This window comes from Mytilus galloprovincialis, chromosome 1 (assembly GCF_965363235.1).
Source record: "Mytilus galloprovincialis chromosome 1, xbMytGall1.hap1.1, whole genome shotgun sequence".
Lineage (NCBI taxonomy): Eukaryota > Metazoa > Mollusca > Bivalvia > Mytilida > Mytilidae > Mytilus > Mytilus galloprovincialis.
The window spans coordinates 103,400,663-103,418,448 of NC_134838.1; the positions used below are offsets into that span (position 1 = coordinate 103,400,663).

The following is a 17,786-nucleotide window of genomic DNA, read 5'->3' on the forward strand; positions in this document are numbered from 1 at the left end:
CAGCCATTGCCGTCAAATGGCGATTTTTATCATGTTTGTGTTTTAGGCAAAAACTATAGAAGACAGAGTAAAACTATAAAGGGAAAAAAATATCAAGATTAACAGTGTAATAAAACAGATTTTTTATACACAAATTATCTTTTAGCCTACACAGTTGACGAGTGTCCATTTTTGAAAATGCACATAAACCTAAAAAGTTTGTGTCCAAGATACGCTTCTCTAAATGTAACCTAGGAATATCATGATTGAATTTTCGTGCCAGTTCATTGGCTTCAAACATTTCGTCTTTAATTTTCAAATTGGAATTATAGAATTTCTTTCTGTATAGATATGCTGAAGTTTGTCAGCTTTGTTGAAACTTAATAACAGATAAAATAGACAGGTATAATATTGATTTTGTTAAGGTTTAAGTGTTGGCATCAATTATAGTACTAAAATTAAATTATGAATTAGTCAAGTATACGAATTCACTTCTGAGCTCCGAACCAGTATTAACTGCTTTTCTTAGCTTTAAACTGCTGTTAGAGATTATCAAATTGTTGTCGATTATTAAGAAATATCAACTCATCATTATAACATATTATTGTGGAAAAATAATATTTTAAGTAGATTAAAATAAAAATATGAAAAGAAATAAGATGTTCATGACTATGCCATAGTGATTCACGGCGTATTCATTATACACCAATAACTATATTCGGATATTCATACAATTTTCGGTCTTGGTATTTTCAGATTTAAAGAAAATCACGATAAAAAGATGTCCGGTCTTGGTATTTTCAGATTTAAAGAAAATCACGATAAAAAGATGTCCGGCCGTAAAATTGTATTAACTTATATGTTGTTGATGCTTCGAGTGGAAAATACCTTCACAGGTAAGTTGATATTCTTAGAAATATGACCTGATTGACAGGACATGTGCACCATTTTTTTTTTATTTTATTGTGAATAATAAAGAGACTTCTCTTTAATTTTGTACTGTTGCGGCCTTTTTACCTTTTTTTTATTCGAGCGTCACTGATGAGTCTTTTGTAGACGAAACGCGCGTCTAGTGCAAATGCAAAATTTCTATCCTGGTATCTATGAGGAGTTTATTCAATATAATAGCAACCAAAATACAAACAAACTCCAAAAGTCTTTTTACGGTCAATATAAGTTCTTCAACCTAGATTATCTGAGAACTGACATTTACATCAAAGTCAATAAAGGACATTAACATTTACACAATAGATGTTTAACTTTGGACAGCAAATTGACCTGTGTTCGCGTTACTAAGGTAATCAGCACTCAAATACATCATTCACTTTCGACCAATTGAACTAAAATCAATCAAAAAAGCACATAACCATAAGAGTAAAATAACAAAAATAACGTCTTTCGAGGAAAATGTAAATCGAAAAGTCCTTAATAAAAATACGAAATCAGAAATTCAATCACATCAATTAAACGGATAACAACTGTCATATTCCTGACTTCAAGCATTTCCTGATGTAGAAAAATGTGAATTAAACCTTGTTTTATAGCTAGGTTAATGCCAACAATATATAAATAACAACAAGATCAAATATAGAAACAAGTATTAAATAATTGCCATATCAAATGATTGCAGTCACTTAAAAGAAAATCAACAGTCTTAAATACAGAAATCATAATGTTATACCTTTTAACTTAAGAGGCTATACTCCCGAGTTGATTTCACATAACAACAGGAATGTACGATCGCGTGTGATGCCCCAAGTATATTATGTAAACAGCTGAGTTTAAGAACTTTTAAGCATTGGGAACATTACGTTCGTGAAACTCGTTCAGGTCATAGTAAACTCTCCCATATGCAAACATGGAAATGTTTATTCCACGAGAGGCAAATTGAACATCGCAATAAAAAGAGAGAAAGAACAAAATAGAACATAAAGGGAAAAACACCTCATTTGTCATAAATTTCGGAAATTAGATACAGCATGAAATCTAGAACAAGGTCTTGAAAAGAACAACGATTTTTTTTTTGTACGTTTGATTTGAAGAAAAAAGTATAGTGGTGTATTTAGACTAATCCATATTCTTTTAAGATATTACTTTTTCAAAACAAAAACAAAAACTATCTTGAAGAATATTTATTAATTGTTTTGTTTTTGGTTTCTATGGTCTATATATAGTTAAGCACTATAAGTACAGTAAATATACAGTGAAAGTCCGTATTGGAATGCAAATCAAAATCATTTGATGGAGTACCTTGAATAATATTGCATTATTCGTATACTTGGAAAATCAAAAGCTTAGGATTTTAATTATTTAGTTGCATGTCACACTTAAACATATCTTAGCTATAATGTGGCACAATCAATAAGTTAATAAGTGATACTTGTCAATTAGTATTTATTGCTTAATTTACAAGTATATTCAAAGAGCGATTAAAGTTCAAGTAAATGTTTTTGCACTGACACTGGCCGAGATGTGACGAATTCTGGTGTGATCGAATTGTGTCCTTGTAGTCCATTGAGGTATCTTATATAGTCCAATGGTCCATACACATGTTTATAGCTGTAGGCCGGTTGTATAATCGTCCGGTTATCGAGTACTATTTACATGAGGTTAATTGTCAAATAATGTAATTAACCCCTAACGGATAAATGTTATTTTAAAGTAAACATGGTCATTTATGGGCTTCGGGGTATATATGTCCATAGTATACGAACAGATTGTTATTAGTGTCCAAAGGCTTTCTGCTATTTAATGTATTCACAGATTGTTATTAGTGTCCAAAGGCTTTCTGCTATTTAATGTATTCACAGATGGTTATTAGTGTCCAAAGGCTTTCTGCTATTTAATGTATTCACAGATGGTTATTAGTGTCCAAAGCATACATGATTGTCATTGAATTGTTTATTTCCTTTTTAATAAATTTCCTAATTAATACTCCTTGATAATTAATTAATGTTACCAATTGTGTAACATTATTCCTTCCCTCGCAATAAGAACGAAAGTTCGGAAAATACGATAATCCTTCTTCATTTATGCTATTGTAAATCCAGTAGTTCCATTGTTAAGTTTTTTGGTAACCATCACCACATATATAGTTCATAAAATTCGGCAAGTCCAACATCTGAATATATTTACACATAGGTCATTTGAAAATATTTCGATATACATAGTTCGTGTTTTATTTCCAACACCCTCATAATAAGTTGTTCCTCAATACTGATTAGGAACGCAAATGTTTATACAATTCTATTTACACAGTTCATAAAGTCATTTTGAAAATTATTTACACGGTTCGTCTTCCGCTAGTTGATTCGGTCGTCTACGTTGTATGGTTTACAATCCAGTCCTTTTACGAAGTAGTCGACGTATCTAGCTCTGGGTACATCTTTCTCAAAAGACTGGTCGCATCGGTCTTTGGTCTAACATCGTCCTTGAGTAATGGTGCAGAGGGAAGCTTCTCTCTGGAATCAGGTACTTCTGTCCCAACCATTTTCGTTGTCACCATTTGGTACCCATCGTTCGTGGCATTAGAACCCGAACTCTCACCTTTCTTTTTGGCTAACCAAGATTTGTTTCTAAAAAACTTACAGTACAAAAATATAGCTATTCCAATGAATATCGCACCCAAACCCATGGATAAACCTACTCCCCAATTTGGAAATACAACATCATTTTCAATTTCCCGTAAATTTTTAAGTTTTTCAATCAAAGCGTTCATAGGAATTTGTTTAATAGCCGTTAGTTCTCTTGGTAGTTCAAGCTTTGTAAAATTTGGTAAAGCAGCATGAAAGGGTTCCCATAAACTTGTATTCAATACTTGAAAGGTATTTAAGAATCTATCGAACGTTTTTTCTGTTAAAAATGTACTTTCCATTTGATAAGTAGGTAATAAGGTCAAATGATCACTCGTAGCGGTACAAGTTCGCTTTAAATTAATTATAGTGGTAGGAGGATTAATTATCTGATCCGTCAACATGTTTGTATTGTCATCACATCTAATTGTGATTCTAAATTCATTAATGGTAGTAACTGCCCACATACTATCGGTCAAATAAGTTGCCATAGGCAAAATTGTATTTGGTCTTACTTTTGCTGTACATCTTGTTTTCCAATTTTCTTTATTGGCAAATAAGGCTATGATACATAATTTACTTAAATTAACTGGATAAACTGGACTTTTAATTTCACAAAAATTAACTAAAGGATTTGAACATTTGTCAATTTCATTGGTATTTAGCAGCATATATTTAGTTTTTTTGTTTTCTTGGTTTGCAGCAATGGTCAAAAATTTATAAAAAAAAATCCAAATATCTTTAACTTCGTCACCAGGTATTTTTAATGTCGCCGGTAGTCGTCGTTTTATGTCAGTCAATAGTACTCTTAAATTACCGGGTGATATAAGACTAGGTGACATGTGTCCTAAGGACAACATGTTTAATTGTAATTGCAAATGGTTTAAATAACATATTTTATAAGTTTTAGAATTTCTTAAATGATTTGCATCCTTCTTACTACCTATAAAGCCAATTGATACCTACATAATACCTATTAAAGCCCTCACTAAATTTTGTACATGTTCCTTAGTTACCAATTTTGTGTTGTTAGCCCCAATATCAGTAGATTTCTGATTATTTTCTATTTTAACACTGTTTACAGACATGTTATCTTCAATGTCATAATTTTCAGATGTTACCGACGAAGAATGAGTGCTAGACATGTTATCATCAATGTCAGAGACTTCATAATCCGAAGGCGAATTTTCTACTTTTTCTTTAATGACTTGATCATCATTATCATCATTTTCTATTTGACTATCTTGTTCTGAAAAAATTTTCTTTCCCCTTAATTTTTTAGATAACTCCATTAATGGTATATCATCTTCATAATCAGAATTTTCCCTTTCTTTCTTATATCTTTTTGCAATTTGATTTAACGGAGTGTCTGAATCTATGCTTTCATCATCAGAGGAATCTTCTGATTGTGACTCAATGGGAACTACATACGCAGCTTTACGTAATGCCCTACCTTGATTGTTGTTAGGAATTTCCCAATCTAACTTAGCCAAACGAATTTGTTCTGCATGAGCTTTTGTGGTTGTCCCATCTAACTGATTTTTTAAAATAAAACTAACAGGTGAAGTTTGTTCTATAATCCTATAGTACGGAGTCCATTTTTTTGAAAGTTTGCTTGCCCTTCTATGATTTTTATAAAAAACTGGGTTTCCTACCTCAAACTTTATATCTTTGCTATTTTTGTTTGCGTACTTAGCTTGTTTCTGCTTAGATTTTTTCATAGTTTTATGAACCAGCATAAATGATTTATGTTGTTGTTGTAAGGCAATTTTATGATATTCCTCCCCATTGTATTTTCTCCTAGGCTGTAAAATGTTATCTAAAGGTAAAACTGGATCCCTGTTATATAATGCATAAAAAGGTGAAAGTTGGGTGGACTCATTGATATTGAATCTAATTGCTGCTAAAGCTTGGTTCAAGTATAAGTCCCAAGTTGTGGAATGATCTTCTATTAATTTTGACAAAACATCATGTAATGTTCTATGAAATCTTTCTATTTTTGCATTACCCTGAGGGTGATAGAATGAAGTTTTAATATGCTTTATATTAAGTTCTTTACAAACTTCTTCCATAGCCTTAGAACAGTTTTCCCCTCCGTTATCACTTGTTAGAATTTGTATCCCAGAATGCCTTGAAGTAATTTCTTCAATCAAAAGATGTGCAACATTGTCAGTGCTTTTTGTTGCGACACTAAAAGCTTCTGGCCACCCCGAGTACAAATCGATAAATCCTATAATGTACCTGTTACCTGACATGGTAGTTGGATATGGTCCACTCAAATCTACCCCTACATGACAAAAAGGATAAGGCGGAATTTTTGTTTCCTGAATTGGCGCTCTAACTTTTTGTAAGTTGCGTGATTGACAAGGTACACAAGTGGTGACATAATTATACAATTCCTTAAACATGTTTGGCCAAAAATATTTTTGACGAATCGAATCAAATGTTTTGTCAATGCCCATGTGCCCATTCTTATCATGATACTGTTCTACAACTGCTTGTTTTATATGAGAAGGTATGTACAACCTTATAATAGGATCATTATCTACATTTGAGATGTAATAAAGTATGTCATCTATTATGATGTACTTGTTTTGCACTGCCTCGGGTACCTTATCGCCTACAAGTTGTTCCTTTAACTCGCGTAATGTTTTGTCTTTCATTTGTTCCATTGACATATCAAATTCTTCAAACTGAAAATTTTCTTTTTCTGGAATATCTTCAACTAATTTGTCATTATTTGCGTAATCAGTAAAATGAAATCTATTTGAATTAATCACATTAACTTCGTAAGTATTATCACTAATATCTGGATAAGGATCTGGATTTTCGTTTGGTTTTTCGTCGGAAGGTAATCTAGACATAAAATCTGCACACACGTTTTGGGGCCCTGGAATATACTGAATCTTACAGTTATAACCCGTTATGTTCAAAGCCCACAGTTGAATTTTCTTATTTTGCATGGGGGATTCTAAAATGTATTTCAAAGGTTTGTGATCTGTCTTTATCACAAATTCAGCATTATACAAATAATGATTCAATTTTTGTAACGCATAATGAATAGCAAATGCTTCTTTTTCAATGGTTGACCAACGTGTTTGCGTATCACTCAATTTATGAGATAGGAAATAAATCGGTCTTTCCACTTCCTTTTCACCCTTGATTGGATTTTCTTGTAATTGCGTTAAACAAGCCCCTACACAACTATCGCTAGCGTCCGTGTACAGCACATAGGGTTTATTCAAATCTGGGTATGCCAATAATGGTACTTTCACTAGTTCATCCCTTAACTTTTCAAAAGCTACCTGACAAGTTGTGGTCCAATTAAAAACCTTGTTTTTCCTAGTTAAAGCCACTATAGGCTCTGCAATTTTTGAAAATGAAGGTACAAATCTGCGATAATAGCTCAAGCAACCTATTAATCCTCTTACTTCCCTTACATTCGAGGGAGCTTTCATGCCTTGAATGGCCTTGACCTTTTCAGGGTCTGGTTTTAATCCATCTTTACTTATTATAAAGCCTAAATAGTTGGTTTCATTTTGCAAAAAATTACATTTTTTCAATTTTAATTTAAGTTTGTGCTGTCGTAATCTATCAAAAACTTGTTGAATGTGGCCTAAATGTTCTTCCTCTGTTTCGGAAAATATCAAAATATCATCTATATAAGCAGTTGAAAAATGCTCTAACCCTTGTAATACTTCTGTAACTAGTTCACTAAATAAACTGGGCCCTGAGGCGAGACCAAATGGTAATACATTGAACTCAAATAATCCTTTGTGACATACAAAAGCAGTCTTTTCCTTATCTGACTCCTTGACCTTGACCTGATAATAACCTGACTTTAAATCTAGCGAAGTCATTACTTTGGCTTTACCTACCGAAGCAAGCAAGTCATCAATCAATGGTAACGGAAATGAATAAATTTTACTAATTGCGTTTAGCCTGCGATAGTCAACGCACATCCTTGAAGTTTTATCCTTTTTTGAAACAATAATGATAGGCGCAGCCCAAGCCGACCTAGACTTCCTAATAATCTTAGCCTCTAGTAGTTCCTCAATTGTCCTATCTATTATTTCTCTCTGATTGAGTGGGGCCCTATAAGGTTTTAATCTAATAGGTGGGTTATTCCCTGTATCGATAGTCATTTGTACTGTATCAGTGCACCCCAAATCTTTATCTGAAGTTGCGAAAACATCTTCATTGTCCCTTATCATTCTAAGTATATCCTTTTTAAATTCTTGCGGTACACTTATTTCAGACTCATCTAACTTTTTGAGCCCCGAAGTTCCTTCAGATTTATTCACATTGACTAAATTTATTTCTTCTAAATGAGAAGCCTTACCTACTACACAACCCCTTTTTAACCTAATTGATTTGTTTGTGTTATTTACAATCATCAAAGGAAACTTCCTATTTTTATTAAAATTAACCACCGTATTACTTATCATTAAGCCTGGTTCTGTACTAACATACCCTGAAGCTACAGGTGAGATTTCCAACAATTTAGTACTTCCAAAACTTGGATTGTTCTTAAGGCCTACGGGACAAACATTAATTGATTGTGGTTTTAATACGGCATTTACGGTTAATCTTACAACTGAAGCCACATTAATATCTTCTTCTAATGGAACATAATTTTTTTGAATTCTCAAACATCCTAAATCAAAATATAACCTAACTCCATTTTGTACTAACCAATCTTTTCCTAAAATAACATTTCTGTTCATGTCTCTAACAACATAAAATAATTGAGTAACTTTTGTACTACCTATTTTAAAAGTAAGGTTTGCACAACCTTCTACATGTAAAGACCCCCCATTTACGGACTGTAAATTAGCCGTTTTCTTTAATAATTTTGGTTTATCCCTCAAAGTTTCAAAAATTCTTTTGTGTATCAAAGAAACACTAGCGCCTGAATCTACAAGAGCTCTATATCTTTGATTTTGAAATTTAATTAAAGTTGAATTTGGAGCTCCTGCAACATTTATAGAATAAGTAGGTAATTTAATTGGACTCTTATCACTGGCTTCAACGTGACAAGAGCGCTTTAGTTTTCCGGATATACACCCCAGTTTTCTACCATGTTAACAGTCCTAGGTTTTCTATTTGGGCAATTTGGCCTAATATGTCCCCGTTGATTACACTGATAACAAACTATCTCATTATTTCTTCCCGAATTCCCTTGATATTGTTGCGTTTCAACTGCATTTACTTGTCTATAGGTTCCCCTAGAACGACAATCTCGTGCTATATGTCCTACCCTACCACAAGAATAACAATTAATTTCCCTATTTCTACCCGAATTTCCGTGATATGTTTGCATTTCTACGGCATTAATTTGTCTCAAATTTCCCCCAGAACGACAATCACGTGATACATGACCTACTTTACCACAAGAATAACAACGTTTTGCATCACGATAATGATCAATTTCCATTGGTTCATGAAAGTTCAAAGGTTCAGTCCGTCTTGGTCTAGTTAATGTCATTGGTCTTATCGTTTTATACCTTGGTTCGTCTACCCTTTCCGTTCTTAAAGTAAATCTTTTTCTCAAATTTTGTTCAGTCATTGCACTTTTAACTGCCAAAGAAAAAGTAGCTGGGTTTTCTCTCATTAATTTCATTTTTAAATACGAATGAGCTAAACCATCTATAAAAATGCCTACGAGTTCCCTTTCTATAGCTTCGTTATGTCCATCTAAATCTGAATATGCCTCATTTGCCAAATTCAATAAATTTTCTGCATAAATTTGAACAGATTCGTCCCCTTTTTGTTTTAATTGTCTCAAAAGTGTCGACGCATGTTGAGGGTCAGTAATTTCCCCAAACCTTGAAGTTAATTCTTTTTTTAATTGTTCCCAAGTGGTGTCCTGATGGTCTCTTAAATACCTTTGTATGTAATCTGAACAAGCCCCTTTACATGTTTGAAAAGCTATTTCCTTAATTCGATCCCTATCATTAAAAAGTAAAGCATATTTTTCAATTGACTTAATCCAGGCTTTAAAATCTTTCGTATTACCTTCAAAAGGCGTTATTCCTTGAACTACATTTTGAGAACAAATGGCTGATTTTAACCCTTTAATTTCCGTGGCTACATCGCCTTGAATCGTAACTACCTCTCGTAACCCATGTAATTCGTTAGCGACAGAATTGAAAGCTAATTCTACTTTTTGTGCTGACATAGAAGTATCTTGGTTATCCATCAAAAAAGAATGAAAGCTATGGTAATTGCAACTTACGTGGTTCCTTGGTTCCTTGGTCGTATAGTGGTTAGAAGTCCTTAATCCGTGGTCTGAACGGCACCAATTTGACTGATGTGGCACAATCAATAAGTTAATAAGTGATACTTGTCAATTAGTATTTATTGCTTAATTTACAAGTATATTCAAAGAGCGATTAAAGTTCAAGTAAATGTTTTTGCACTGACACTGGCCGAGATGTGACGAATTCTGGTGTGATCGAATTGTGTCCTTGTAGTCCATTGAGGTATCTTATATAGTCCAATGGTCCATACACATGTTTATAGCTGTAGGCCGGTTGTATAATCGTACGGTTATCGAGTACTATTTACATGAGGTTAATTGTCAAATAATGTAATTAACCCCTAACGGATAAATGTTATTTTAAAGTAAACATGGTCATTTATGGGCTTCGGGGTATATATGTCCATAGTATACGAACAGATTGTTATTAGTGTCCAAAGGCTTTCTGCTATTTAATGTATTCACAGATTGTTATTAGTGTCCAAAGGCTTTCTGCTATTTAATGTATTCACAGATGGTTATTAGTGTCCAAAGGCTTTCTGCTATTTAATGTATTCACAGATGGTTATTAGTGTCCAAAGCATACATGATTGTCATTGAATTGTTTATTTCCTTTTTAATAAATTTCCTAATTAATACTCCTTGATAATTAATTAATGTTACCAATTGTGTAACAATAAAAGGACATGAAATGACTACTAGTACGACAGATGTAGTCATAGGTTATAAATGAATTGCATTGAAAAGTTAAATAAAGGACTATACTTTAAGCTATATCAATTTTATATTTGCGTTCATGTTTTTTTTTTTGGTTTTTTTTTATCGGTTCTAATAGAACTAACTGTCGTAATTCAGGATTAAGCCTTTTTTTTTTGCTCGTTTGCTGTTAAAATCTATAATCTTCATTTCTGAATTAAAAACCAATTCTTCAGAGAACAATTGAAGGTCTTTCCACTTCGATAATAAGAATGAAATTTAATAAAAAAAAAACGATGTTAGAAAATGTCACTCATTGTTGATGTAATATAAATTCGGATCTTCAAATTGGTATAAAAAAATAAGATTAATAGGTATATGCAAAAGACTTAATTGTTTTATTATGAACAGAAAATAATTTTTAACAAAGGTCAAAATCTAGAACATCAAATTGACCTATGACCTTGACCTCAATTTCAAGGTCAAAGGTCAGTTATCTCAAATCAAAAGACCCCAGGTCAATCATTTGTATTGTTGTGGAGAAATATTGATTTCAGATACATAAGGGGAGAAAACTCCTGTAAGGGTTAACCAAAACACTTCGACTGAAATAGGTTGAAGTTGTGCCTTTTTATAAACAGTTATTTAGCAAACAAATTATATCATTAACTGTAATAGTTTCTTTTAAATAACGATAAGAAGCAAAATTCAAAATTTATAACATGACCTTGACCTTTGACCTTGATCTAAATTTCAAGGTCATAGGTCAGTGAACTCAAAACAAAAGACCCCAGGTCAATCACTTGTATGGTTGTGGAGAAATACTGATTTGAAATACATACCCGGCCACGTCCACTTATATTTTTGTCCATCTGATGAGTTAAGCCTTTTTCAACTGATTTTTATAGTTCGTTCTTATGTTGTACTGTTATACCACTGTCCCAGGTTAGGAGGAGGGTTGGGATCCCGCTAACATGTTTAACCCCGCCACATTATTTATGTATGTGCCTGTCCCAAGTCAGGAGCCTGTATATTCAGTGGTTGTCGTTTGTTTATGTGTTACATATTTGTTTTTCGTTCATTTTTTTACATAAATAAGGCCGTTAGTTTTCTCGTTTGAATTGTTTTACATTGTCTTATCGGGGCATTTTATAGCTGACTATGCGGTATAGGCTTTGCTCATTGTTGAAGGCCGTACGGTGACCTATAGTTGTTAATGTCTGTGTAATTTTGGTCTTTTGTGGATAGTTGTCTCATTGGCAATCATACCACATCTTCTTTTTAATAAGGGGAGAAAACTCCGATAAGGGTTAACAAAAACACTTTGACTGATATAGGTTGAAGTTGCGCCTTATTGTAAACAGTTATTTGGCAAACACGTCATATCATTTACTGTCACAGTTTCTATGGAATAACGATAACAAGCAAAATTCAAAATTTATAGCATGACCTTGACCTTTGACCTTGACCTCAATTTCCGTCAAATGGACCAAGGACTTCATATCAAAATACTGTAGGCCTCTACGACTTATAACGGATGAATTTATCCAACAAATCGCCTATCTTAAATTTTCAAAGGGAAATAACTCCCATAAGATGTCTTCCGATCACTCAAGTCAAATAAACCAAATCATTCGCAAGAGTAGACGAACAATTTGGTGAAAACAGTTTGCCTAAATCTTTTACGGTTTTAGAGATATAGCAATAACAAGAGAAAAGGGACGCGGGGAGATAACTCCTATAAGAATAAGTGTTCGGTCACACAGGGTGAGTTTTGAAACCCCCATTACTGTACAACATCATTGGCCAAAAATCCATTCTATATGTTGTAAGACAAAAAAAGCATCTCAGACGGCAGAAGAAAAAAAAATAATCAGAAGAAAAACAAAAGGTCTTTCCACGAAAAGTGGAAAGACCTAATTATTAAAGACTACTTTTTTTCTTTAAACGTAACTATAAAGTCAACTTTCAATTTTCATTTTGGTTATTGTTTGAAAAATACTTTAAAGTAATAAAAGGAAGAAATTATCCGGCTTTTATTTTCTAATTATGTGTTGATTGCTTTAAGAATAATTTCGTCATAACTATATGTCCACATTCCTCGTGCATGTTATAAGATTTAACATATGTTCCCATCCATGTTATAAACATAATTCATATGTAAAATATGTTGTTTTGTTTCGTTATACGGTATCTTATTCGACCCGGAAATAATTATTTGGAAATCAAAAGGACCTTGATTTTTTAATCAACACCGTTGTCCTATATTAGTTATATATAATGTTGCAATCTTGAAGTCGTCATTTTAATGTCCTACCGGCTAACTAATTAGACCACGTGATTTTAATAGAATAAGTATCTATAATACTAAAATTACGAGGTCCAATTTGTCAGCCGTCATCACGTTAAAACGACGAATCACAGAATTCAACTTTATATATAACTAATATAGTACAAAGGTGTAGATTAAAAATTACACCACTCCAGGCCCTTTTGTTTTCCACGTAATTAATATTGCCAATAATTAAGAAGTTCCGGGTCGAGTCCGCTACCGATACCAATAGTATATTCACCTGTTACCTATTACCTTATCTGTACGTTCCGCATCTGACAGGCGCACCACCAAACGTTGTTTTCAGGATTAATATGCTATATACACGGGTCATAACCACAGGGTTGACACTACTAAATTGTCAAATTGTTACCTATTGTAGTATTTTAATCAGTAAGACTTTCTAAGATAACAATACGAATACTAAAAATCTGGACTAAAAATAAGGCGTATAGGTACAGTTTTCAATTTGTTAGTGGGCATGACGTAAAACAGCGAAGCAAAGAATTCAACTTTATTTATAACTTATATAGGACAATGCTGTTGATTAAAAAATACTCCATTCCAGGACCTTTTGTTTTCCAAATAATTAATATTATTGTTTCAGTTCGACGGGTTCAAACAGAAAGACTTGAAAGCAGAGAAAAACTGTGTATCTTATAATCGGCATGACTTTATCAGATGACAATACTAATACTAAAATAAGGCTTGCGCATAGTTATATACTTTAATTCAGTCACGGACCCGTGATATCACGGGTGTGTTCTAGTAGAATGTAAAGACGCTAAATTTGACCAAGATTTGTCATAATCCTTCTTTTTTTCGACAGTTAAAAGTGTAATATGTTAACGTGAAAGATCACGAACATTTCAAGTCCTTCAGATGGATATCAACACTAGTAATATCCTTTAGCTTATGAAAAGATCTTGTTATTCGAAACAAAAGAAACATAAAAGCAGACAGCCTAGATTAATTAACATCCAAAATACGTATTATTCAGTCAGAGTTATCTTATGTGCACTCTAAATTTAATTAAGAAATTATGCATTGGTGTATTTTCGTCGAGAAATATCCAGTTTCACACTTTATCAATAAAAATACGGAATGTTGTTGTTTCAAGCAAATGCAACTGATACAATTGTTTGAATGAATTGAGGGTATTCTTTAACATACTTTAGTAGCAAAAAGTTCAAATGTTACTAAAAGACAAGTATGTACATAATGTTTACATGGACATGTATTGTTTTCGTTATCAGTCAAAAGTGTTCCACAATCATTAAAATTTATTCAACTTGTTCAAAATATTCGGTCTATTATGAAAATTACACCTATGCGAAGAAAATTTTGATTTAAATTTGAACTACTTTCCGTTATGTTATTTCAGACCTATCTTCGCATGCAAAGGGTAACGATACAGTAGAATTTCGGGTCCACTAGGTAGTGATTTCTATTGGTCGCAGTTGTAAGTAGCTGAATCCAATCAGGAAGCACTTTTAGGATCATCAAGGGTAAATGAAAAAACGCATTGATTCTGAAACAAGTCCATTGAAGACCTATTGTGACCTTACGCTGTTTTCTGTTCTATGGTCGGGTTGTTGTATCTCTGACACATTCCCCATGTCCATTCTCAATTTTATTTTCCCTAAAACATCGGACAATATTTAGCGACACTAGTCCATTTGTCAATTATCGATTTGATTCTGTTATAACACACTTTTTAAACAAATTACTTCCCTTTGTCAATCGTAGACTCGTTCTATACTGGACAAAATTAGCTTTTGCAAATAGAAAAGAACATTATGAATTGAAAGTGATGTATCGGCGGTTTAACTAATTTTTCATGAAACATAATTTCTGATGTGAAAATATTTAGCTTAATTATAAAGTGTACAACCTCTTCACCACAGTTATTGCAGTCATATTGAAAGGGGATAGATTTTTTTTGGATGGAGATAGAAAAAGTAAGATTACATGGGAAACATGTGCATTTGTCAAAGCAACTGTTTTTCAACCAACAATTTTTGACATTAAAATTATAATATCCTTCAGCGTTATTGAAGATTAGACTGTTTAATAAGTTTTTCCACATCTTTCTACGGAATCGAAATCATTGTGTTGAAACATAATCAAATATAGGGAGCTAATGTCTTTTTACATATACTCTCCAAACGTAACAAAAATTGTTATAACGGTAATCACTCGTTCCGATGTGTTTTATAGACTACAATTAAATACTATAATAAATTGCCATGCTTTAAAACTGTCACGTTAAAAATAGTTTAAAAGAAAATTATGATGATGAGCGTGTTAGACGTCATTGATTACCTAACAAAATTTATCAAAGGTACCAAGCTTATAATTTGATATGCCAGACGCTCGTTTCGCTACATTAGACTCATCAGTGACTCTCAGATCCAAATACTTGGAAAGCCAAACAAGTATACAGTTGAAGAGCAAAGAGGACCCGTAAATCCGAAAAATTGTACCAAATACGGCTACGGTTATCTATGCCTTGGATGAAAAAATCCTTAGAATTTGGAATAATTTGTACTTTTGCAAACATTATATTAATGAAAATGACCATAACTGATAGTCATGTTAAAACCGAAGTGCTGTCCACTGGGCTAGTAATACCCTCGATATCGAAACGTCTAGCAGCAGTGCCATCGATCAAGTGGTGTAAAAAGATATTAAAGGTACCATGCTTATAATTTTATACGCCTGACGCGCGTTTCTTCTACATAAGACTCAGCAGTAACTGCCCAGATGAAAATAGTTAGAAAGCCAAACAAATATAAAGTTGAAGAGCATGTAGGTCTTACACAAAGTAGTCCGTTTATTCGGCAATCAGAATTATTCTTTGTCAAAACAATCTCACGTTTATACCATCTGTTTTGTCCATAGATAAAATGGAGGCCATTTAATAGTTGACGCTATGTCAATTTATCTTCTTAAAGTAAGAAAAATGTATTAACATGGGGTCTTTATTGTCCTTATTATAATATTGTATGTGAAACATAAATGTATCTACTTGTAATTTAAAATAATTAACTGTACTAAAAACCTACATGCTTTTGTCAACTTTATACGATTGTCTGGCTAGTTATATTTTTTGGAATATTTTGAGGAAATGGAAAAACTAGAAGACTACTTTATTGAACAACCTTACGAACAAGGAGCCACTTAAAAATTAGAAAAAAACACATCCAACTACTAATATAATTTCGTATTCAATAAACATTTTTTTTCCAGGAAAATATGTTTGCGAAATCCGTATATATTTAAATAAATAATATATGTCATATTATTTCCTTTTATAGCATGTCCCGACAGCAACTGGTCTTTAAGAGATGGAATATGTTACTTAGCAGACGCTGCTGTTACAAGAAATTGGGATGACGCTGTTCAGTGGTGTATAGGGAGGAATTCACTTCTTGTATATCCAAAAACTTTGACTGAGAAAAGCAACGTCTTAGATATACTTACAGAGTAAGAAAATATTATTAGATGTAGAATTTAAAAATAATATTAATCATTATCCAAATATAAGTGGATAAGACAGAGAATGAGTTCTGCCAAACTATGACATAAATCACTGCATTGCTATATTTGTATCTACATTTGATAGATAGTTTTAATAATGAGAATATGTTCTGCCAAACTATGAACAAAATGTGCTGTATCCTAAATTTTGTTCTTCATTTTATATTTCGTTTTGATAATGTTTAACTGTCATTTCAATTGTTTGTAACGAAACGCGTGTCTGGCGGAAATACAACCCTAGTATCTATGACACATATGAAAGGCCAAAACCCGAACGCTGGTTCCTTACACTTCTTTATAAGGCAGGGACATAAACTAACGTTTTTTTCAGGATATTCGCTTCTCTTGTTTTTTTTAAGTTTTGATAGATATTCGGAGTCCTCTGGTTTTATCCGTGAAGTGCCATTAATAAAATTGCTTTTCAGATCCTTTATTTATTTACTATCAATGTATAATCTAAGCGTCACTGATGAATCTTATGTGGACGAAACGCGCGCCTGGCGTATCAAATGATATGCCTGGTACCTTTGATAACTATTATAAAAACATGTTATTCTGAAAGAATGTAGGAAACATTCTAAACAATATAAACAATTCGGATTGTATTAGGTAATACCGAAAAACAATGAACATCAATGATAACATTCCATAATGGTATGAGAACTTTAAAATTTTAATATCGTTATTCTCTTAACTAACATCACAAACCAACGAGCAAATTTTCCACGAAATAAAAGCTTAATCTCAAAAACTTTAAAAGAATTTATCTTAAAATATAAACTAATTCATGTGCTCTGTATGTTACATTGAATGACAATTAGGTTGAGATGTTATCCACTCTTCCATTGTTTTTATATCGGGCACTTAAAAAGACCATACAATATGTGAAATGCTTTTTAAGAACATTAAAACATTGAAATATACTAGTATAAAAAGGAAGATGTGGTATGATGGCCAATGCGACAACTCTTCACAAGAGACCAAATGACAAACAACTATAGATCACTGTACAGCATTGAACAATGAGCAATGAACAAAGCCCATACCGTACAGTTAGGTTCTCATTTATTTGATCACTTTGTCAAACTACTATTAAAACCTAATGTATTTATATTCTATAGTACATGCACATATATAGCTATGAAAACAGTTGAATTAATTGTTTATATCGTTCAATTTCATTGGTCTTTTTAAATTACTATCAAACATGTTGATCTAACCTGTAAAACAAAATCAGTAAAGATACCTGGCTTTTACTAAGGATTTTCTTATCGCAGGCATAGATTACCTTAGCCGTATTTGGCACATTTTTTTGGAATTCTGGATCCTCATTGCTCTTCAACTTTGTACTTGTTTGGCTTATAAATATTTTAATATGAGCGTCACTGGTGAGTCTTATGTA

At 32.6% G+C, this 17,786-nt stretch overlaps 1 protein-coding gene across 1 annotated transcript in view; it reads left to right on the forward strand.

The window, feature by feature from the left end:
• Positions 1-765: 765 nt before the first annotated feature.
• The window catches only part of LOC143064230 (C-type lectin domain family 4 member M-like), a 28,203-nt gene continuing 11,182 nt past the window's right edge, over positions 766-17,786 (forward strand). Inside the window, exons 1-2 of the mRNA XM_076236941.1 lie at positions 766-875; positions 16,162-16,330. Coding sequence (XP_076093056.1) covers positions 809-875; positions 16,162-16,330 — 236 coding nt within the window. The 5' untranslated portion in view covers positions 766-808. The remainder of the gene's footprint in view (positions 876-16,161; positions 16,331-17,786) is intronic.